This window comes from Coniophora puteana, assembly GCF_000271625.1.
Source record: "Coniophora puteana RWD-64-598 SS2 unplaced genomic scaffold CONPUscaffold_4, whole genome shotgun sequence".
Classification (NCBI taxonomy): domain Eukaryota; kingdom Fungi; phylum Basidiomycota; class Agaricomycetes; order Boletales; family Coniophoraceae; genus Coniophora; species Coniophora puteana.
The window spans coordinates 678,456-699,943 of record NW_006913056.1 but is presented as its reverse complement, the minus strand read 5'-3'; the positions used below and the strand labels follow the sequence as shown (position 1 = coordinate 699,943).

The 21,488-nt window shown below is 53.0% G+C and overlaps 9 protein-coding genes across 9 annotated transcripts; 3 read left to right on the top strand and 6 right to left on the bottom strand.

Annotated features, from left to right (window-relative positions):
* Positions 1–472: 472 nt before the first annotated feature.
* CONPUDRAFT_120916 (uncharacterized protein) lies at positions 473–2,152 on the bottom strand (the record flags this gene model as incomplete). Its single annotated transcript, XM_007768563.1, has 13 exons — positions 2,059–2,152; positions 1,882–1,992; positions 1,799–1,822; positions 1,683–1,739; positions 1,606–1,630; positions 1,501–1,548; positions 1,414–1,440; positions 1,319–1,353; positions 1,192–1,273; positions 1,024–1,134; positions 890–969; positions 624–832; positions 473–565 (listed from the first exon to the last, which is right to left on the bottom strand). The coding sequence occupies exons 2-13, from the start codon at positions 1,904–1,906 to the stop codon at positions 473–475; spliced, it is 816 nt and encodes a 271-aa protein (XP_007766753.1). The 5' UTR covers positions 1,907–1,992; positions 2,059–2,152.
* Positions 2,153–2,515: 363 nt separating this feature from the next.
* On the bottom strand, positions 2,516–3,323 carry CONPUDRAFT_120915 (uncharacterized protein; the record flags this gene model as incomplete). The annotated part of the gene is made up of 2 exons (XM_007768562.1): positions 2,516–3,099; positions 3,162–3,323. The coding sequence occupies 2 exons, from the start codon at positions 3,321–3,323 to the stop codon at positions 2,815–2,817; spliced, it is 447 nt and encodes a 148-aa protein (XP_007766752.1). The 3' UTR covers positions 2,516–2,814.
* A 2,962-nt stretch (positions 3,324–6,285) lies between these two features.
* Positions 6,286–7,703, top strand: CONPUDRAFT_80978 (guanine nucleotide binding protein beta subunit). The gene is made up of 5 exons (XM_007768311.1): positions 6,286–6,430; positions 6,493–6,832; positions 6,886–6,961; positions 7,143–7,408; positions 7,465–7,703. Exons 1-5 carry the CDS (start codon positions 6,322–6,324, stop codon positions 7,616–7,618), a joined length of 945 nt encoding a protein of 314 aa, XP_007766501.1. The 5' UTR covers positions 6,286–6,321; the 3' UTR covers positions 7,619–7,703.
* A 409-nt stretch (positions 7,704–8,112) lies between these two features.
* On the bottom strand, positions 8,113–9,621 carry CONPUDRAFT_101110 (Rds1 protein). The gene is made up of 7 exons (XM_007768561.1): positions 9,523–9,621; positions 9,282–9,456; positions 8,998–9,218; positions 8,808–8,930; positions 8,575–8,739; positions 8,371–8,504; positions 8,113–8,313 (listed from the first exon to the last, which is right to left on the bottom strand). Exons 1-7 carry the CDS (start codon positions 9,604–9,606, stop codon positions 8,211–8,213), a joined length of 1,005 nt encoding a protein of 334 aa, XP_007766751.1. The 5' UTR covers positions 9,607–9,621; the 3' UTR covers positions 8,113–8,210.
* Positions 9,622–10,102: 481 nt separating this feature from the next.
* Positions 10,103–11,493, bottom strand: CONPUDRAFT_120906 (uncharacterized protein). The gene is made up of 4 exons (XM_007768560.1): positions 11,402–11,493; positions 11,220–11,339; positions 10,506–11,140; positions 10,103–10,440 (listed from the first exon to the last, which is right to left on the bottom strand). Exons 1-4 carry the CDS (start codon positions 11,432–11,434, stop codon positions 10,293–10,295), a joined length of 936 nt encoding a protein of 311 aa, XP_007766750.1. The 5' UTR covers positions 11,435–11,493; the 3' UTR covers positions 10,103–10,292.
* A 252-nt stretch (positions 11,494–11,745) lies between these two features.
* CONPUDRAFT_101103 (MFS general substrate transporter) lies at positions 11,746–14,085 on the top strand. The gene is made up of 12 exons (XM_007768559.1): positions 11,746–11,845; positions 11,899–11,964; positions 12,020–12,036; positions 12,098–12,181; positions 12,238–12,276; positions 12,352–12,372; positions 12,441–12,549; positions 12,718–12,907; positions 12,965–13,150; positions 13,232–13,517; positions 13,589–13,776; positions 13,861–14,085. Exons 1-12 carry the CDS (start codon positions 11,824–11,826, stop codon positions 14,063–14,065), a joined length of 1,413 nt encoding a protein of 470 aa, XP_007766749.1. The 5' UTR covers positions 11,746–11,823; the 3' UTR covers positions 14,066–14,085.
* Positions 14,086–14,993: 908 nt separating this feature from the next.
* CONPUDRAFT_27797 (Rds1 protein) lies at positions 14,994–16,391 on the top strand (the record flags this gene model as incomplete). Its single annotated transcript, XM_007768086.2, has 7 exons — positions 14,994–15,092; positions 15,159–15,333; positions 15,397–15,617; positions 15,685–15,807; positions 15,866–16,030; positions 16,101–16,234; positions 16,289–16,391. Coding segments are annotated over 7 exons (1,020 nt in total), but the record flags the coding sequence as incomplete, so codon positions are not given.
* Positions 16,392–16,625: 234 nt separating this feature from the next.
* On the bottom strand, positions 16,626–18,455 carry CONPUDRAFT_163852 (uncharacterized protein; the record flags this gene model as incomplete). The annotated part of the gene is made up of 5 exons (XM_007768558.1): positions 16,626–16,861; positions 16,916–17,239; positions 17,311–17,437; positions 17,489–18,150; positions 18,205–18,455. The coding sequence occupies 5 exons, from the start codon at positions 18,453–18,455 to the stop codon at positions 16,693–16,695; spliced, it is 1,533 nt and encodes a 510-aa protein (XP_007766748.1). The 3' UTR covers positions 16,626–16,692.
* A 428-nt stretch (positions 18,456–18,883) lies between these two features.
* On the bottom strand, positions 18,884–20,991 carry CONPUDRAFT_101102 (FAD/NAD(P)-binding domain-containing protein). The gene is made up of 8 exons (XM_007768557.1): positions 20,733–20,991; positions 20,529–20,664; positions 20,396–20,468; positions 20,276–20,344; positions 19,815–20,209; positions 19,535–19,765; positions 19,335–19,475; positions 18,884–19,270 (listed from the first exon to the last, which is right to left on the bottom strand). Exons 1-8 carry the CDS (start codon positions 20,762–20,764, stop codon positions 18,998–19,000), a joined length of 1,350 nt encoding a protein of 449 aa, XP_007766747.1. The 5' UTR covers positions 20,765–20,991; the 3' UTR covers positions 18,884–18,997.
* Between the last annotated feature and the right edge of the window lie 497 nt (positions 20,992–21,488).

Sequence of the window (21,488 nt, the reverse complement as noted above, 5' to 3'; positions counted from 1 at the left end):
TCAAGCTCAAGCTCAAGCTCAAGCTCAAGAATCAGTCTTCTGACTTTTCAAACTAACTGTTGGCGGGGCAAGCTTAAGTTAGGTAGGCAAATTAACTTTTCCGAGATCTGAAGTGCGAAAATGCCTCATACCTCGCCACGTTCTTATGCGGACTTGCGAGTGAATCTAGTACAGAACTGCACTAGTGACGCTAAACAATCTACTAGCGCACCTCGCCACTTCAGCACGCGTACAGTATGTCATACTGCGACACGAATATAACATAGTCTCTACACCGGCTCAGGCTCCCTCACGGTGCAGGATCAAGACTCTACATCATCTGTCTCTGTCTCACTAACTCCACCCACCGATGCTAGCACGGTAGAATTGTTGACAGTGATGACAGTAGTGAGCTGATATGGGTCGTTCATCGATCCAAGCCCCTGTTGAGATACGATAGAAGCGATCAATACTTGGGGATACGCAGCGTCTGCTACATGCACTTTACCTGTGTAGAAACATGTCTTGGTTTCAAGCGCTGATAACGACGCACGTCAAGACGCGCAAGCAGCGTGTCAAGGATAGTCTGTTGGCATCCAAGGTTAGCTGAGGATGAAGGTAAGACCAGAAGAGAGAGGCCTCACAATTGCATATATCCCGCCGATGGGCGGTATGAATACTGCCTCCCAGTTGCTTGTCGGCCACAGGACAAATAACGTTAGTCCGATGACGGAGAACAATCCAGCCACCAAACCGGTCTGTATGGCAGCGCCAATGAGCCGGTTGAATATACTCGTGTTGAGCGACTTTGCGAGTCCGCTCTTGGACCGCACCAGAATAACTATGAGGGTTGCTTCCAACAAATGAATTAGACCGCGTTGTCGCTGAAGTAGGTAAAGACAATGCTCACTCGCAATGAGAAGATCAGTGATAACCTGGATAATCATCCAAGTAGCCACATAGCCGTTAATCTCGGCCAAATGCTTAGGCCTAACTTGGTGTAAGCCCATACCAGATATCTTCGTTCATTGGGAAAGTACTTACTGTTTAATTATAGTTGCCTTGATCCCCGACACTAAGCAGAAGGCCCAAGCAATAACGGCTAACATGCTTGCAATTGCAGGGAGTATACGGTTACCGCTGAGACTCCAGATGCTAAAACACACGCAGTGAGCTCCGATATATATGAATACGCAACAACACAAGGCTCACCGCCAGGCCAGAAAGAACTGGGTCATTATGGCAGAAGTACCAACCCAGAAGGGTGTTGTAGTATATGGCCATTCGTTCCCAGCTAAGAAAATAAGCGGAGTCGTTGATTTGAACGTGCAAAACTTACCGGTAACTATGCTAGGGTTGGTAAAGTTGGTTACACTGCAGGGACAGTGAAATTAGATTGAAGATAACTACAGACAGACGTAGAGCAAGACGAACGCCCAGTCATAGAGATTGTAGATGAGCCTGATTCGAGATGGGCAGCTTGAGTTGTGTAGATGCTACGAAGTAATCGATATCACTCACCCAATGGTTTCGACGGAATCAAGCAAGAACATGAAGGCTATCATCGCCCTGCCAACAAGCAATGATGAGATTACCCTGTTATGTAGATATCATGGAGACCCGTACTTCACCAGCCAACGATCCTGGAACTCTATGGCATGCGGCTTCAGCATGGGCGAGAGTGAACAGGTCTAATCACGTACTCGCAGTGAAATAGGCACAGCATTGGCGCGTCACTAGGCCGTAAAGGTACGTGTTGACTTCGCGACTCAGCCCCTTCAGCCTATGGCTTGGTACCGAGGCACGAAGCAAGACTCACAAAACACCCCTACTAGAAACAACCCTACGAGCACCAAAGTGTAACGTGAATATCGCCTTTTCAGAAAGCAAATCACGACGTACCAAGCGTGTGGTCATACTCGCCCATAATCCGCTCGCTTCTAACTTCGCATGCAAGGCTATTCAGCTTCTCGGTCACCTGAACGTCGGAAGAGGCAAAATCGGAGGAAGCTCCTGTTTGGCGCGGACGTGAGGCGCTGTAAGACGCGAGGAGATGAAGGGAGAGGAAAAGAAACAAACCAGCTTCGTTCAAGTTACTTCCGTTAATATCAAAAGAGGCCCTATTGAGTTAGTCGTTTGGCTTTGACAACGCGCCCTTCTACTTCCGGGTTGCTCGACCCGCCCCAATCGACCGGACGTCGCGGGAAGATTCATGTCTCGGCGTAAGTTATAAGCACACAAAACTTTGCACCCGGTCGATGGAGTCCGACGGAATCTCCGCTGCGGAGAGGAAGAAGCTGCAGCGAACCGCCGGGGGAAGGGTTGACCGCGAATCATACTATGCCAGAACCCGCAATGAAAACCGTCACCCGCAATGTGATTTGTACCTAGGGTCTGTAGTTTTCATTTCTCTACCAAGCCGCGCAACACGGTCATAGAGTAGTTTCATTAGATGGCCCATGTTCAATCTTGTAGGTATATACCAAGGGACAGGGGAGGGACAGTCGAATTTCATTGCGGGTGACGGTTCTCATTGCGGGTTCCGGCATAGTAAGTTGATGTATGAACGAGCCAACATTGTATGTAGGTTTAGTTTCGGCGCGTTGTGCGTAAACATCTTTGACCGCACTCTGCCCGATAGCTTTCGCCCACAAGTCACCTCGCCACTCGCCCACGTGCGCATACTGGCACCGATCATTCATTCCGGGCTTCCGAAAACACTTCTTTGTTCTTTGTCATATTAATCAAGTCACGCCATCCAATAAAACAAGCTTCCCTTCCACTCATTTGCCCAGCCCGTCGTCAACCTCACTTCAACGTTTCAACTTCCTTGTCTCACTGATGTCTCGGGGGCTCTTCATCAAACTGCCTTCCGCCTTCCAAGGGACGCAGCCACTCCATGCGATTCGTGCAGAAAACTTCGAGCACTGGCGGCCATTTCGTCGGATCGTCGAGCGTTCCTGCGTTGATAATTGTGACACTTCCTGCATATTTTGTGGTCCCGGCAAACAATGGGGAGCCGCATTTGGTGCAAAATGAGCGCGTCATCGTGTTGCCCGACTTCGTGGTGGACAGCGCGTACGATCTCAAGCTCTCGCTCCCTTGCGTCACCCGGCAATCCTGTCATTGCATGTGCAATATCTTAGTTTCTGGGGCGCAGTGATCATCTGAATGTATCTTACCGCCTTAGGGACGGCGACCATCGTGGCGAAAGCAGACCCAGTGGACTTCTGGCAGTCTCTGCAGTGGCACAAGAGCCTGGCACTTGGCCTGGCCGTAGTGATCTCATACTTGATGCTCTCGCAGAGGCAGGCCCCTCTATGAATCGTTGGTTCTGCGGACATTGTGGGGGGTAGGAAGGTCCAGTGGAGCCGCGGGACCGCAGCCGGCGTTTATAAAGGTCTCTTCTCCTGGAATGAAGCGCTTAACCTCGCTGAGTCGAAATGACTCATGTAGGTACGCCGTCCTGTCCTTGTGTATGCGTGGCGTCGTGGTAATCTTTGGTTTCACGTCGTTGAACAATGTGGCTCACAGTGGAGGAATTCATGTCTTGGAATCATACATCATAGCTAGAAGGCTATGAAACTCGGGCTCAGAAAGCGTACAGTTGGCTTGGCGCACTTTGTTCTCTCGTATTGTGACCCTGGCCCAACTCGCCTCCATTCTTCTAAGACTAGCTGTAATGCAAGCGGAGAACACCAAACAGAAGCTTTTCGCTCCAGCATGCGCCTTCAAGCCCTACAGCCTCGGCGAGTGTGTCCACCTTTATTGATTTCATCGCATCAGCGTCATGCATTCCTCATGCTACGCTGTCTGACACTAAGGGTGGTTCACTCGTTGGTTCAGCTCGTTGCCCACCCTACTTGAGATTTACGCCTCATCGACGCTTTGGCGGATATTCTTCAAACTGCCTTCCACCTTCAATTGGACGATGCCACTCCATGCGAGACACGCAGAAGACCTCGAATACTGGAGACCACTTCGTCGGATCATCTAGTGTTCCGACGTTGACTACGACGTTCTGTTCGTTTGAAGTGGTCATTGCAAACAATGGTGACCCGCGTTTCGTGCAAAACGAGCCGTATGAGCCCATGTTCTCGCTCCCTTGCACCACCTGGTAATCCTACCAACCGACTGTGTCAGTGCTCGGAAGCATCTGACTGACTAAAAGCACATCACCGTCTTGAGCACGACCACCATCGTGGAGAAAACTGATCCGGTAGCTTTCTGGCAGTCTCTGCAGTGGCACAAAAACCTAGCAGCTGACTCGTTGGTCCGAATTTCGTATTTGATGCTTTCGCAGAGACAAGTCCCTCTATGAGTTGTTGGTTCTGCATGGCACATTTCAGGTGCTGATATGCGCGTTGCAGGAGCTAAAGAAGGTCTAGTAGGAGTAGATCTTCGGGCATGGACCCGCCGTCAATTTATGTATGGGCCCTTGTATTGGAGGGCTTAAGCGCTTTATTCGGAGACAAGCCGAGTTCCTTAGTCCGGTGACCTGTCTGTATGCTCCTTAACCGCGTGAGAGGTCCGAGTCTGTAGTATACAAACTCTTGGCATTTGCACGATTTTGATAATCTTTTACATTAAACAATAAGCGTGGTTGACAGACTGAATGGATGTGTCTTATCATAAGCATGAGAGTGGCTCAAACGTGTAGCTAGAAAGCGATAAGGTGATTGCAGTATTCTGGCTGCGCCTCTAAGTTTACAAGCTCGGGAAACCAGTGCGGTGGAGGCTGCAATTGAGTACTTAACACAAGACACGCCTCCGCTGCTCTCCGGCATTTAGATGGCAAGGGTTGGGGACACGTTATTTTGGTACAACAATACCTAGTCACGCAAGAACACAGGAAGCATAACTTTTCCAGGTCCAGGAGCAACTAACAATCTGTTGCAAAGTTAGGCAAGTGCGTGTGAAATCTAAACCGACGCCAAAACTGATAGGCGTTCAGAAAGGTACCCCTTAATGGTGAATGGCTCCCGGAGATCTGTCAGTGGCCAAACCGGACACAACTAAACGATTATATGCCAGCTTTTCAAAGGATTTAAACAACATTATCTTTGTTGGACGTCTTACATGCTTTTAGGGTATATACTACACACTGCGTTTCGAGCTTCTCAGAAGTTGGGATTGCTCTTTTTTTCGAACACTCTCAGCGCAAGTCTAAAGTGTTTGTTCGCTTCTCGGAGTCAAAGGCACACGAGCTGACAACACGTCAGAACCAAGGCATACTAGCTTCACCAATATGGCTCAGGCGTTAATAAAAACACGCCTCTAATCGCAACCAGCTCACTGATTGACGTAAATGTGTATGCAAAACTATTGGACATACTAACACAGAAAAATGACGCGCAGAGACAAATTTCATACGGTATAACATAGGGAATATAGTATGTACAAAAAGAATCGTAAATTGCAGTGAGAAATGACAAAATTGACAGGGCGGTTACCAATCATAATGGTTGGGGGAGCCATTGCGACTGGAACAATATTCAGGACGAATTCAGCGCTCAACATTGGCTACGAACTACATTATACGCATGCTGGTGGGAAGAACGGCGCACAGACGATAACGCGAGGAGTGGGGTTAGATGTAGGAGCAGACGAGCGGATGGCGATTTTGTGCGGGGACTAGCCTCCTTTTATACAGGAAACCCCAGGGGCTTCACGTACCCGTACAGAGGGGATTAGGAAAGGAGCTTTCGACAGATTAAATGCAGAGCCGGATTAGGACGGCTGGCAAACATCAATCAAGGGGTAGTGGCATTTAACAGGAAGCCAAAGGAGGGCCCAGATGAGTTGAAGTCGGGGTCTGCTGACGAAAAACGGGCGTGTGCAGCAGCGGTATAGCATAGGAGACTGTAAAGTGAATAAGACGCCAAGAAAGCTTTCTAAGTGGACTGCTGATTGATTACACATCAATTCATCGTGAGGGGCCTCAGCATTAAGCATATGAGGAGCGTTCAGAGCGGGTGGATCAAGCGGCCCTCCAGCTCAACGTGAAAGCCAAACAGAACCAAACGAATAACGGTAAGAAGGTTAACTATACGGGAAATAGGATGTAGCCGATTTGTGAGCTTTGAAATTTGAGACGCGATGCCTTTACAGTATTAAGGAATGGAATATTTGTGTCCCCTGACGCGTACTACGTCCAATATTCCTACAGTCAGGTACGTCGATGACAACACAACGCTGATAGGGGCTTTGTCCGGAGCTAGCCGACAAACTACACAGTAAGTCACAGTGGCTGTCACGTCACGCTAGCCGCGAGCGGCGGAGAGGACAGGTAGCGCGACGTCCCAAGGGTATAGCACGCTCCCCTCACTCGTCGTCGACACCATGGCCGAACAACTGCGCTTCCTGGGTTCCCTGCCTGGCCACAAGGGCTGGGTCACCGCCATTGCCACTTCTTCCGAAAATCCGGATATGATCCTCACCGCGTCCCGCGGTATGTCCCCCTTGAACTTTTCCTGCCGTGACCCCAGAAATCTAAGTGTGTTGAATCGCTAGACAAGACGATCATCGTCTGGCAGCTCACCCGCGATGAGGACACGTACGGATACCCCAAGCGCATTCTCCACGGCCACAACCACTTCGTCTCGGACATCGTCATCTCGTCCGACGGCCAGTTCGCCCTCTCATCATCCTGGGACCACACTCTCCGCCTCTGGGACCTCAACACCGGCCAGACGACACGTCGCTTCGTTGGCCACACCTCGGACGTTCTCTCTGTCAGCTTCAGTGCTGACAACCGTCAGATCGTCTCTGGCTCGCGCGACAAGACCATCAAGCTTTGGAACACCCTTGGCGAGTGTAAATTCGACATCAAGGATGAGGGCCACACCGAGTGGTGCGTTTTTTTGGATCCTTCCACTCTGGATGTGCATTGATCTTCGCTTGCAGGGTCTCGTGCGTCCGCTTCTCCCCCAACGTCATGAACCCTGTTATCGTTTCCTGTGGCTGGGACAAGGTCGTCAAGGTGAGCATCAGCGTTTCCCATGACTTGAAGGACAACTCTCCGCTTCATATGATGCTACATAAATATATTTGCTACTTCAGAGGGCTACAACCCGATGAGACCAATTTTCCACCAAGATCTCTGATGATCTCACCAAACTCTACTCGCCTTGAAATTTAGCCGCTGATTCACTCCAATTCAGGTCTGGGAACTCTCCAAGTTCAAGCTGAAGACCAACCACTACGGCCACACCGGCTACATTAACACCATCTCCGTGTCTCCCGATGGCTCGCTTGCTGCTTCCGGTGGCAAGGATGGCATCACCATGCTCTGGGACCTCAACGAGGGCAAGCACCTCTACTCCCTTGAGGCCGGTGACATTGTCAACGCCCTCGTCTTCTCCCCCAACCGCTATTGGCTGTGCGCAGCCACCGCAAGCTGCGTCAAGATCTTCGACCTTGAGAGCAAGTAAGCACCATCGGTGTGTGATGAGTATTATAGAGGCTTATACATATCCTTTGCAGGTCGATCGTCGACGAGCTCAAGCCCAGTTTCACCGATGTCGGCTCGAACTCGAAAGAGCCCGAGTGTGTCTCAATCGCTTGGTCAGCAGATGGCCAGACGCTGTTCGGTGGTTTCACCGACAACCTCGTCCGCGTCTGGACCGTCACATCCTAAAATCCCCGCGGGGAACTGTATTAGTGGCGGATGTATGCTTTACTTCTGTAGTCACAGGCATTTCTTTGCATCTCTTAGCATCAAGCAAACTCTGCTACGTGATTTTCGTGAGCCATAAGCACTAAATGAGGTACGTTTGTAAGGCTCTCTTTGATCCATTGTGATCATAAACATCCAAGAAGGTGCATTGAGGAGCTGGGGAGGCACGTCAATACTTTTGATTGCGAAGCTATCTTCATTGAATCGTGAATGACACGCAGAATGCAGCTAAGTCGCTGAGCGCTCTTGAACGCAGTCTAATGGGGGGCTTTCGTAGTTATCAACGTTTCAGGTTTGTGATATTGAGCCAAACAAAGGCCTCTCGGTTGAGGTGGTTCATAACATGCGTGCCAAATATGTTTTCCACCATGTGTCGATTGTGTAAGTTCAAGGGTCGCAATGGGAGAATAAGAAGACAATTCTGTAATTATAGTTAACTACAGGTGTCCGTCGCTGGGGTATCGTGATACATAAATGAGGGCGAGATTAAGATGCAATATTAGTCTATAGTGGAAGTACGAGATAACCCCTGGGAAGTTCCACCAAGAGATTTTCAGCCAGACTGGTAGATGGCAGGACCAGCAACGACGTTGTAGTTGATGTTCGAAAGGTTGAACGGCGTGACATAGGGGTCGCTGTCCGTGATCGCGATGAACCTGCTCTCCAGCATTAGCGACATGGCTAAAACAGAATTCATCGAGGGGGGTGCTCACATAGTATCGTTCCAGATGTACGCTGTGTTGTCTCCGAACACGTTGCCGTCGGGCTGCTTCGTGAACGCGCTGGTGCCGTTGATGCTGTACAAGGGCGTGTACGTTGCGTTGATCTGATCAACCCAAAGCGCGAACTAGAGTAATGGAAACAAGTCAATGAGCGAAGTTCAGCTTATGAACTGAATCAAGACATGTAGAATTTACCTTCGGAGGACCAGCGGACGTCGTCGTGACGTAGCTTCCATTAGGACCGACCGTCTTGCCTGGAAGCTCCCACGTGAGGCTGATCTCATCGCCGGGGTGCGATAGTTGCGTCACGTTGGTCGATACAGCAGCTTTGCTATCGTGCCTCGTCGCGTTTGGGTTGTTCTGGTGTGCAAGAAATCAGGCAATGTTGGCAACGGAAGGGGACGACTCTTTTGAGAGAGACGACGTACATTGATGGTCAACGCCGGGAAGTTCTGCCACTCGATGTGGGGGTTCTCCTTCGGACAAGACTTGATGTATGGAGCGAGAAGCGTCCACTGCCAGGCTTGTGGAATTCCAGGAACGAACCAGAGCTGCAACGCAACGAGACGCACTGTCAACACGCAAATACAATGTATATGTATGACGAAGAGTGCTCACCGCCATCGGGAAGAGGCCCTCGAACTGGCGGAAGACCATCTGCTGCCGCGCCTCGGTCGTGATCGCGTTGATGATCAGCTCGACCGGCGCGCGGTTGTTGAGGTGCGGCAGGAAGCCGTACGTGCCCGACTCGCCGAAGCGCGTCAGCTTTTGGCAGAAGTCGATGAACTCGCGGACCGTCTCGAACGGGTACTGGTACTCGCATTGCTTCGCGCCGTGGGCTACATGCATGCCATGGCCATGGGTCAGCGATTTTTGTTTTCAAAAGAGAGCAGACAGCTTACGGTAAAGCATGTTCGTGAACATCGTCGCGTGCCCGACCTCCTGGTCCGCCATCCACTCGATCAGGAACTGATAGTCGTCGTTGAGCCCAGCGTCGTAGAACTCCTGCTTCGAGAACTTGGCCAGGCCGTAGTGGAACAAATCGAGCTCGATCCACTCCTGATTCAGCCCCAGATTCTACAAGCGCGTCAGAAGCTGTGTTATGACCGACAAACACAAAGCAATAAGGATGCGTCGACGCACCAGAGACTGGAAATCATAGTCGCTCCACGGCCGATACTCGGGCGGCGGCCCGTTCGGGTTCACGCCCACACCCCCTGACGGCATCGCAGGCGGCGGCGGCGAGCCCGGGGCAGCGGTGGGAGATGGCGCGGGCGGGTACGTCGTGGTCGTAGTGCCGTTGACGTTCGACTCGCCGCCGAGTGCGTAATCCGGCGGGCCCGAGTCGCGCTGCTCCGGGGACGGTACGCCGGAGACGAGGCTGGCGCCAATCAGCGCGACGAGCAGTTGGGAGGACAACATGGGGATTGGGTTAGGCTTAATGGAAGAGCGGAGCGGGGAAGCTCGAGAGTAAGGGCTGAGGATAGCGAGGGAGGACTGAGGGACTGTTCCTCTGCTGCGACGGGGTTTTATACCCCACCGTCCTTGCTCTCGTCTTCCAACGCCAAGCGCTCCTCGTTTCAATCATGACCGCCCTCGTCTGAAGTGGAGGGTAAGACATAGACTCGGACTGACCAGTTTGAAACGAGTGAGTAGTGAGCGCCCTGACTCGGATTGAATTTAAAGCACCAGGGGAGTAAATTTGCGCAACTTCAGCATCGTCGTTATATTCGAGGTCGCGTTCCGAAGTGTACGTGAGGGCAATTGTAGTGTCTGATACACGTACATCATGTCTGCGCGAATAAACTCTGGAACTTCCACGACAGTAATCACTCGACAGTCTCCAAGAGGTGCCAGTGGTAACTGGTGGAAGCCAGTCCAAACCACAAGCGGCGACCTCGGGTCGATGCATTTTATTGCGTTTCGGCCTCGCCCAAGTTCCGCATGCGCTCGGCATAGTCCCAACGATCGAGCCCACCAAAGTCAATCGTCATGCCTCCACCCGTAAGCCCCGCCTGCAGTTCGCACATGTGCGATACACGTGCGCGCCAGCTATCTCCTCTGTATTGAAAAATGGATTGAATGAATCGGTAAAGGTCACATCCTTGCGAAAGAAAACTACGCACGTCGCTGTTCCCCAGAGGTCGGCCTTGCCGCTCACGAGTCGAGCACATCCGTCGGTGTTCGAACGGGCATCGTAGATCCACAGCGTTTTGCCCGCGTACGTCTCTTGCCAGCCGTCTCGCGAGCGCAGGCGATGGGGCGGGAGCGCCTTCGCATCGACAGGACGTGTAGGGGCAGGGCGGACGATGGCATCACTGAGTAGGCGGAGTGCACCGAGATTGGATAGGCCACCGAGTGCGATCCGCGTTTCGGGAGAATCGGGGCTCAAGACGTAGATCAGCGGTGCTACATCCGCCGATGCGCCTGCGTTCGACACGCCTGCTTCATTTTGGGTGCCAGCCTCAGATTCAGAAGAAGATTCTTCGTCGTCTTCATCCATGGCATCGTCAGCTCCCTCAGGTGCAACTTCGGCAGCACCGGATGCTTCGTCCTCGCCTTCGACTACCATCTGTGCCTCGCTTGCCAGCTCGGCCTCAGCCTGTTGAAGACGGTCTACGAATGAGGTCCACGCGCCCTCGTTGGTAAAGTCCGTTCTGACAAGTATGCCAGGCTCCGATCGCGTGGTCACTTCGTCGAACGGATCCGGTTCGGTGGCGTATGGGGGTGCGGGCGCACCATGGCTACCCGTGGTTTGAGACTGAGATCATGGGCGCATCGAGTCGGGGGTGCTTCATTTTCATGAGGAGATCAACGATCGATGTGCGGGGTTCACGTACAGCGTGAGCGAGAGCGGTCTTCTGCGCCGACGACAGTGTCCAGAACTCGTCAGCGACGCGAAGGAGAATTGCACGTCGACCCTCGTGAGGATACTGGGATTTGATGGCGGCGTATCTTGCCTACGAGGGAAGGTTGATGGTTGATGGAGGCGCGCTAAATGCTTATTGAATCAGACACGTACCGTGGCGAGCGCGGTTAGCGGGGAGGCGTCCATGGGTGGATCGTGGAGGCGAATGCGTTCCTAGCTTGTGACCTAGGTGTCGCACTCTTGCGGGATTTGTTGCTGCGGCCTCTGGCTCAAGACGGTGCCGAGGAGAGGAGGAAAACAGATTGTGGGAGAAATGAATGACGATTTGGATAGCCGGGCCGTGCGGGGTGTCACTTGGTGGACGCGTCGGAAGTATTTGGGTGGAAGCCCCACACCACCAGACGCGTGATCGAACCAACTTGGCACCATCCCATTCCCAGTCTCATACACAAACGCAGGCGAACTGATGGCCATCTTCACCAGTTTTGGTCTCTTATAAAGTTACCAGCGCCGGGTAGCCGTATCCGATCAGCCCTTCCTTCACCTCCCTCCACCTCAGGTCTGTAGCTGACACAATGGCCCCTGTACAGACAACAGGTATGTATCCTATTTTCTCAGACGACTCTAAACTTCCTGACCGGTGAGAACAGGGTCGGACTTGACCAGGCAGCAGTGGGGTTTTGCTTTCGCTCTCGTAACATCGCTCTTCTTCACCTGTAAGTTTTACTTCCTCATCCCCGACCGTTCTCTTTGTGCTCACACTTTCCCCAGGGGGCTTCGCGTACGGCGTACGGCATCCTTTTCACATCCTCGATGCTCGACACGCTAACCAAACTACTCGCCGTGCAGCTTCTCGATGTCCTTAATGCCCACTTCCAACAAGTCTTTGGCATCTCTAAGCTTCAAAGTACCCTCCTCCAGCTCGCTTACTTCGTACGCCTTCCCCGCATTTTGTCCTCTCGCTCTTATTGATATGTGCCTGTATCAAGGGAGCTTACTTCGTATGGGCACCATTCGCCGGCTGGTTTGTGAGTCCGCCTTGTGTATCCACCATGAAGCTCTCCCCTCAACCCAGATGCTTATACTGTCTCGGTGTCTAAAAGATGAGGAAAGTGGGGTACAAGGTACGCCCCCCGCATTCCTCCGTTCTCCCCGCTCCACACGTGCTGATATCCGTGCCCAATTTTTACAGAAAGGTATCCATATCGGCCTCGGGCTCTACTCCCTCGGCGCCATCTTCTTCTGGCCCTCAGCCACATATGAAAAGTACGGCGGTTTCGTCGGGTGCACTTTCGTCATCGGTCAGTCCTCCATACATAGCATGCAATCGGCTCCTTGTCCCTGTTCCCGTTCCATCCATCCAATCCTAAAAATACACTTTCCCCGCTCGTTCGCGCGTTCATCATGCATCATCAATGATCCATGGGGCTGACTTCGGACCGGCATCGTCCACTATTGTAACACTATAGGATGCGGCCTTTCGACGCTCGAAGTCGCCGCCAACTCCTACATCTCCGTCCTCGGAACGCCGCAGTACGCCGCCATGCGCCTGAACTTCTCGCAGGGCTTCCAGGGCGTCGCGAGCTTCGCTGGGCCGCTCATCGCCTCGCGCTGGTTCTTCCAGGGCGAGAACGCCTACACGCTCGGCACGGTACAATGGTGCGTTCGTGATATTTACTACCAGGACTCTTGAATGACGTCACATTGCACGGTTAGGGTTTACCTCGCTGTCGCAGTGCTCGGTGTTGTCCTTAACATTCTGTTCTACTTCTGTCCCCTGCCTGAGATCGGCGAGGATGCCCTCGCTGCAGAGATCCACGGCGTCGGGCTCGCAGACGACGAGGGCCCATTCTACAAGCAGTACCGCTGCGTGTTTGGCTTCGTTGCCCAAACCGCCTATACGTGAGCACCTTTTGCCCCGACCTCCAAACCCCTCTTCTCCCATCTTCAATCTTACTAACCTGTAATCATGCAACTCCACAGCGGCGCGCAAGTGACCGTCGCGTCCTTCGCGGTGAACTACCTTGAGGCGCAGGGCGTCGGCATCGACTACTCCAAGGCCTCACAGCTCTTCTCCTTCTGCCAGATCACGTTCACCGTCGGCCGCTTCATCGGCGTCGCGATCCTGCACTGGATCGACCCCGCCGTGCTGCTCACGTTCTACGGCCTCTGTTGTTTCATCTTCTGCCTCTGCGTCTCGCAGCTGCCCGGGTACAGCGGCATCGGCTGCCTCTTCGCGCTGTTCTTTTTCGAGAGCATATGTTATCCCGTGCGTCCCCTCCAGATCTCTCAACAGTCCCCTCGATCGTGCTAATTCAGACTTGGCTCCTCGCATGACAGAACATCTTCACCCTCGGCACGAAGAACCTCGGCCGGCACACCAAGAAAGGATCCGGCCTCATCGTCATGGGCGTTGGCGGCGGCGCCTGGTTCCCGCCTGCGCAAGGCGGCCTCGCGGACCGCGCGACGACGCGCCGCTCCTACCTCGTCCCCATGGCCGGCTACATCGCCATGACCATCTACGCCGCGTACGTCCTCCCTCCGTTTTTTTGTCCTCTCTACTCCTCCTCTCAGATCACCACCAACTGACCGCCTCTCGTCGGTACACACAGCGGCCTCGTCGTGGACCAGTGGATCAAGCGCGGCGAAGTCTACGTGCGCAACATGGACGAGCTCACCGCGCGCCGGGAGGCCGTGGCCAGCGCGTACCCGACCACCGCGCTCATCCTCAATCCGCCCGCGGGCCTGGTGGTCAAGAGCGGCCTAGCGGGCGACAGCGAGAAGGTGTCCGACGAGGAGCTCGTCGAGGACGCCTGAGCGGCTTGAAGTTGACGGCGATGATGATCTACGTTACGCGTGTACGTGGCGTCTGGGGATGTATGAATTATAGTCTTGATTTCGGTTGTCTCTCGAGCGTATGCGTATGCTTTCGATCCTGGCGAAGTGGCTGTGACGACTACTCGCCCTCTCTTTTATGCAGCACAGCTTGGTTTTGGATCAATATTTGTTGCACTGACATTGACACAGAGTTCGCAGCTAGCGGTAAGCCACCATGGAAAGCGTCCCACTCAATCCTTCTCCCACAGGTTCATCATAATGGTGGCCTGGTTGATTTTCTCCGGGAGGGAGTCCATAACCACGCTCTCACTACGATGATCATCAAGAAGCTCATTTCCGTCTCAAGTATCTCTAGGTGTCTTTGCGAGCGTTAGGGTCGGAAAAGGTAGGTATAGGAAGGATTAAAGACTTACTTGGCGGTAAAACTAAAGTTGGGCAAATTTACTCCCCTGCTTGAAATTCGATCCGAGACGGGGCGCCCGCGGTGCTCACTAGCACTACCCACTCGTTTCAAACTGGTCAGTCCGAGTCTATGTCTTACCTTCCACTCAGACGAGGGCAGACCGGATAGAAATGAGGAGCGCTGGGTGTTGCGCGACGAGAGCAAGGACGGTGGGGTATAAAACCCCGTCGCAGCAGAGGAACAGTCCTTCAGTCCTCCCTCGTCATCCTCAGCCCTGCTCCCGAGCCTCTCCGCTCCGCTCTTCCAATCAAACCTAACCCAATCCCCATGTTTCCCTCGCAACTGCTCGTCGCGCTGATTGGCGCCAGCCTCGTCTCGGGCGTACCGTCCCCGGAGCAGCGCGACTCGGCCCCGAATTACGCACTCGGCGGCGATACGAACGTCAACGGCACTACGACCACGACGTACCCGCCCGCGCCATCTCCCACTGCTGCCCCGGGCTCGCCTCCGCCGCCTGCGATGCCGTCAGGGGGTGTGGGCGTGAACCCGAACGGGCCACCGCCCGAGTATCGGCCGTGGAGCGACTACGACTTTCAGTCTCTGGTGCGTCGGCGCATCCTTATTCCTTTGTGTTTGTCGGTCATAACACAGCTTCTGACGTGCTTGTAGAATCTGGGGCTGAATCAGGAGTGGATCGAGCTCGATTTATTCCACTACGGCCTGGCCAAGTTCTCGAAGCAGGAGTTCTACGACGCCGGGCTCAACGACGACTATCAGTTCCTGATCGAGTGGATGGCGGACCAGGAGGTCGGGCATGCGACGATGTTCACGAACATGCTTTATCGTGAGCTGTCTGCTCTCTTTTGAAAACAAAAAGCGCTGACCCAGGGCCATGGCATACATGTAGCCCACGGCGCGAAGCAATGCGAGTACCAGTACCCGTTCGAGACGGTCCGCGAGTTCATCGACTTCTGCCAAAAGCTGACGCGCTTCGGCGAGTCTGGCACGTACGGCTTCCTGCCGCACCTCAACAACCGCGCGCCGGTCGAGTTGATCATCAACGCGATCACGACCGAGGCGCGCCAGCAGATGGTCTTCCGCCAGTTTGAGGGGCTGTTCCCCATGGCGGTGAGCACTCTTCGTCATACATAAATGGTTGACTCGCGTGTTGACAATGCGTCTCGTTGCGTTGCAGCTCTGGTTCGTCCCCGGAATTCCGCAAGCCTGGCAGTGGACGCTTCTCGCTCCGTACATCAAGTCTTGTCCGAAGGAGAACCCCCACATCGAGTGGCAGAACTTCCCGGCGTTGACCATCAATGTAGGTCGTGCTGAGAGTCATATTCTACCTTGCCCTTGACTTGTTTCATGCACACCAGAACAACCCGAATGCTACAAGGCCCGATAGCAAGGCTGCTGTTTCAACCAACGTGACGCAGCTATCGCACCCCGGCGATGAGATCAGCCTTACGTGGGAAATTCCAGGCAAGACGGTCGGTCCTAACGGAAGCTATGTTACCACGACGTCCGCTGGCTCTCCGAAGGTAAGCTCCCCATGTCTTGTTTCAAGTTATTCTCTGAACATCGCTCACTGACTCACATACATTATTATAGTTCGCACTATGGGTTGATCAGATCAACGCGACGTACACGCCCTTGTACAACATCAGCGGCACCAGCGCGTTCACGAAGCAGCCCGACGGCAACGTGTTCGGAGACAACACGGCGTACATCTGGAACGACACGATGTAAGCATTTCCTCGACGAGTTCAGTAGACCGTGTTGCTAATGCTGGAGAGCAGGTTCATCGCGATCACGGACAGCGACCCCTACGTCACGCCGTTCAACCTCTCGAACATCAACTATAATGTCGTTGCTGGTCCTGCCATCTACCAGTCCGGCTGAACATCCTTTTTGGGGGTTCCTGGGGTTTATCTGGTGTCTCTGCTGTAGCCTAATATTAATTCCTAATCTTAAGTGCCCTCCTTTAGTTGTGGCGATAATATATGGCGGACACTTTTAGTTGTCACTCTTTCTCCCTAATAATAACGTCATTGTCTGATTCTTCCATTGCGACACATGGCAGGTAACGTGTTTGATACACATGTTGAGAACTATCTCTGGGAGTGTTTGATTTGGTTCACTTTCGCAAATCAACATCGCATGCACCTGGTACATTGATAGCTACAGAGAACCCCCACCAGACTCACGCCTTCTTCCACAAGTTCATCATGATGGTAGCGAGCACCTCTTTGCAGTGTGTCATCTCGCCTCGCATCATCTGCTCGATTTTCTCCGGGAGGGAGTCCATAACCCCGCTCTCACTACGATGATTCATCAAGAAGTTCATTTCCATCTCAAGTATCTCTGGATGTCTTTTGCGAGCGTCAGGTCGGGAAAGTTGAGTATAAGAAGAAATGAAGACATACTTGGCAGTGAATTTGGATAGGACCTCGTGTAGGATGGTATCCTTCGTCAGATGTCTGCGTATCTCATCAAACGCGAGTTGCTTTAGCGGCTCTAGCTGAAGCTTGAGACGCGAGTGATCAGTTAGCTTTGTGGGTTCATAGAATGCGAAAGGCGGAGGACGAACTTTGATGGCCAGACGATACATGGACTTTGGAGAGCACGGTGAGCACTTTAGCTTAGTCTCGTTGGCCAGCGAGTCGGGCTCAACCTTTCCCCCGTTTTGTGGGCTCATAGGGGAGAAGTTGACTTGACCGGTGTAAATGTAAAACAGGAACGCTCTCCACCTACAAGGCAGCGAAAAGCGTCAACAGTGAGCACCAGCTTTGTCACGATTCGGATCATCTGTGTGACGCACGTTTTGTAAGCGACGCCTTTGACCAAGAATGTACTGTGGATCGGGGGAACGCCTCCAGACATGGCGTTCTTAGACTTGCTCGTCGTATTCTCCGGACGCGCAACGGAGATCGTCGCGTCGCTATTGCCTGAGGAGATCGTCAGAGCCGTGACTTGTGAAGATGAGAATGTATACTCACTCAAGGTCGCACCGGGAGCAGGCGGACACAAGGTAGAGCCGCCGTGGGGGCTTTCTTCTATGACGCTCTCCTCGTCTGGATCGAAGTCGCTGTCCTCTTCATACTCGTCGCCTACATCAAGGAATGAACGTTCACAGTCACTGGCGCACAGCATGTCGCGGAGTGCCTTTCTCCTCTCGCTGATAGCCCCTTCTTCGGCAACGATCGATCTCCACCCCCACAACTCGCCAAAGTTGAGGCTGCATTTTAGATCTAAGCGGTTCAGTACCACAGATGTGGCCGCATGTAGGGGCAAAGGACGACACAAGCGTTGTCGTCCTCCACCAACTTTACGCCAGCAAGAGAAGACGTTGAATTTGGTGTCAGTGAAGTTGCCGCTTGCGAGGCTCCGTTCGAGCGCGTCGACCATGTCCAGCTTCATCGGTGGCGTCGCTTGTTTCGCAGCGACGGCCTTGAGCGGTGGCGCGAAAGCGCTTTGTGCGAGGACAAGGTCACCATGGATATATGCTTCCACGAGAATGCAATCAGCGCCCCACAAGTCGAGGAAAGAGCCAATTTTATCACAATAACCGAGGCGGCTCCGTCGCGCAGGGGAAATGCTACGACACTGACGAAGGTCGGGCAAAGGCTCGGATATGTTCCTATTACCTTTGATAATGCCGCTGTAAAGAGGTTAGAATTGGCTAAGCTCAGCAGAACCAACAATCTCCACGTACCAAGTAAATTCAATCTCGAGATTCGGATCAGGACAGGAAGCATATGTTAAATCTGCTACAATATCCCAGAGACAAGGGCGGCCGGGAGCAGACGATGCTTTCTCTAGTCCATAACGCCATCCATACCCTACCGTCTTTGAGAAGGCTGTCTCCCCCGCTCTCATGTCCAAAACTGTGTTTGCGGATGGTAGAAGTAGGAACGTCCAGGCTGCACCATTTTTCTCCTCGCGTTCAACCATTAGCTTGCCCATGGCGAACAGTGGGCAACTTGAGACCGCGTTGTAGAGCAAAAAGGAATTCGCCACAGCGCCAACTCGGCTCCACCGACCAGGATATACCCTTACGTATTCTGTGCAAAATTAATCTGACGCAAGAACGAATTGCCAGGTGGCGCTACGTAAGGTGCATCTGAGGATGCTAAAGAGCTATAGAAGAAATGACGTACTATATACCCTCCTTTGATGTATATGTGGAACCAGACTTGCCTGACAAACTATAATGAATAACGATGGTGCCGCTATCGCCTTGTGTGCGGGAGGACCTGCAGACTACCTGCAGGCATGCGGCATCATCACAATGATGTAGTCCATCTTGAGCCCGAGTCCAGGATCTGCCTAATTGCAGAACGCAGTTGTCGGCTGCCACGGTCTAATCAATCTCGGAGGCGAACTTTTCCCACTTGTTGATGTGATGTAGGGTTGACATATTACCTCAGGACGAACAGCTGAAGGTCACAGTGATATCCACATTCGTTGGACCTACAAGAATATTCGACGATACTGGCCAGAGATACTTATACCCGCTCCTCGAGCATCCTCTTCGCGTCCTCCAGCATACCATCAATCTCGGTCTCCCATGCCCAGCTGGTGATCTCAGCGATCTTTGGCCCAATCTCGGAAGACGGGAGGTCCATCTGCAGCCCCGAGATCCGACCTACTTCTTGGGATGCATCGGCGATACCGATCGCGAACGGGCGGCGGACTTCGTCATAAACGGCCAAAGCTCGAGGGACCGTGGCGAGCGTCGTGCCTGGGTGGCCGAGAAGCGTGGCAAGCACGTATGCATCCTGCGATACGAACATATTATCAGCGTTCCCAAGGCTTTGTTGTTCTGAACCGATGCAGACGGACCTCGACGGCTTGGCCTGCGCCTGAGCCTTGGTAAGGCGTCATAGAGTGAGCGGCATCGCCCAGTAATGCAACGCGTCCGTGGACCTGTACCGGCAAGTGTCGGACAAGATTAACAGCCCAGATATTTCCCTCTTCGATGCACTGACGACGAGAGCAAGTCAATCAACATCGAAAGTCATACCATATGAATCAGCACTGACATCGAGCAAGGTCTGCACGTCTTTCTCCATTCCCCTGAATACCTCAGTGAACTCCTTGGCCGACGCGTGCCTGACCCACTCGCCATCGAACGTCTGGCGGTGGCTCGGGTCCGGGTTGAACGCGTTGGCCATGAGCTCCTTGTCGAGCGCCATCGAGGAGAAGTTCACAGTTTTGCCCATGGATATCGGATAGGTTCCGACCGACCTGTTCTCGCCCAAGCACTGCAAGGGCTGTTCGAATGCCTGGCTCTTATACGCGTGTATGAGGTAAAAGACGTACACACCAAACCCCGTCGAGCGCGCGGTGGTTGGGATCAACAGCTCGAATCTTGTCCGCTTGGATGAGCGTGCGGTAGGATACGGTGCCGCTGAACACTGGCTCGATGCAGGCGAGGTACTCTTCGGCGCTGCACTTCTCGAGGGCGGCGGGATCTCGAGAAAGGTCTTGCATCATCCCTCTTCGGATGGCAGACTTGACTCCGTCGGCACCGACGAGGATGTCACATGTCGCAGTTGAGCCATCGTAAAACGTGAGTGTGATGGGCTCCGAAGGGTTACCGGAAGAGGGCTGAGTATAAGACACAATTCGCTTGGACATATGCGTCTTCACGGAGGGCGAGATGTTGTCCACCAGGACACTGAGGAAGTCGGCGCGGTGAACCTGGATCATGTTACCTGAACGGTTTCAAAAGGCAGATGTTGGGTATATGCTATCGGCATGCAGTAAATCGTATGGCTGACCTTTCGATTTCATAGTGTATAAGTACTCTCCCTCCTCTAGATCGCTCCTTCGAAAGTTCATCGCGGTCACTGTTCAAATTATGAGATCACAAACCCTTCAATAAAAGACGCGTCACTCACCGTACTCGTCTTCAATGTACGGTACGGGAGTCTTCTTCAGTAGCGCATCGCCCAGTCCCAGCTTCTTGAGCACCTAAGGGAAGGCCCTATCAGCTCGCTAGCATTAGATCAAGAGAGCGGATGTTAAACATACCTTGAAGGGTCTTGGCCATAAGCCAACACCAGCGCCGACTTCAGCGAACTGCGAGGCGCGTTCATACACGTCAACGGCGATGTCCGGATACTTGGACAAGGCGACAGCTAGGGTAACACCGCCGACACCACCTCCACTGCGGGTCATGATTCAGTATGTTCATATCGAGTATAGAAGCGCGTGGTGTAAGATGTTAGGACTTACACGATAGCAACTCTAAACTTGGGAGAAGACATGGCGTGTCGGAAGTAGGTTGAGGTAGGATGGTGTGGTCTAGATACGAACGGGAGAGCTTCGTGCGTTCAGTGGATGTATCGGCTCATACTGAACAGCGCAGCTTTATAACGGGTGTCGTGCCTGTCATTGCAGCAAATAAAATTGCGAGCCAAAGGGTGATGGAGGCCGAGCTGTTCAATGCTCCGGGTCGTCATAACACACTAGTGGTTTCAGCAGGGAATGTGAGGTGAGACCTTGATTGGACGAGGGTGTTTCGTAAGACTGTACAGGAGATCTGCCTTCCGCATCTCCGTCGCGTCAGATAGCCCCCATTTCCGAGCCAGAATGGCAGCGAACACAATGAACATGACATGGCCGACAGCGACCTACCCGCAAGTCCTCGCAATTCCCATGATACTGTTGCCGCGTCTCGGAGTGATTCGGAGCCGAGACACCCCGACTGTAAAAGTGCTCACGTAATTGCCTTTTCCACAGTCCGTCAACGAGTTGCACGTCTCTCAAACGTCTCTGTAAGTATGGTGGTGGGCGTCGTAGCTGAAATATCTTCTTGATCCAGCCGTTAAGTCTAGAAACATTTCTGAATCTCGCTTTTCTTAGACGGCCTGACCTGCAGTCAAACGGATGGTATCCACCGCTTAGCACCCCTGTCGTCTGGATGTCCTTCCAAACCTCCCCCACGTCGTTGCCAGTGCATGCGAGGCCACTCCCGACATCATCAACAGC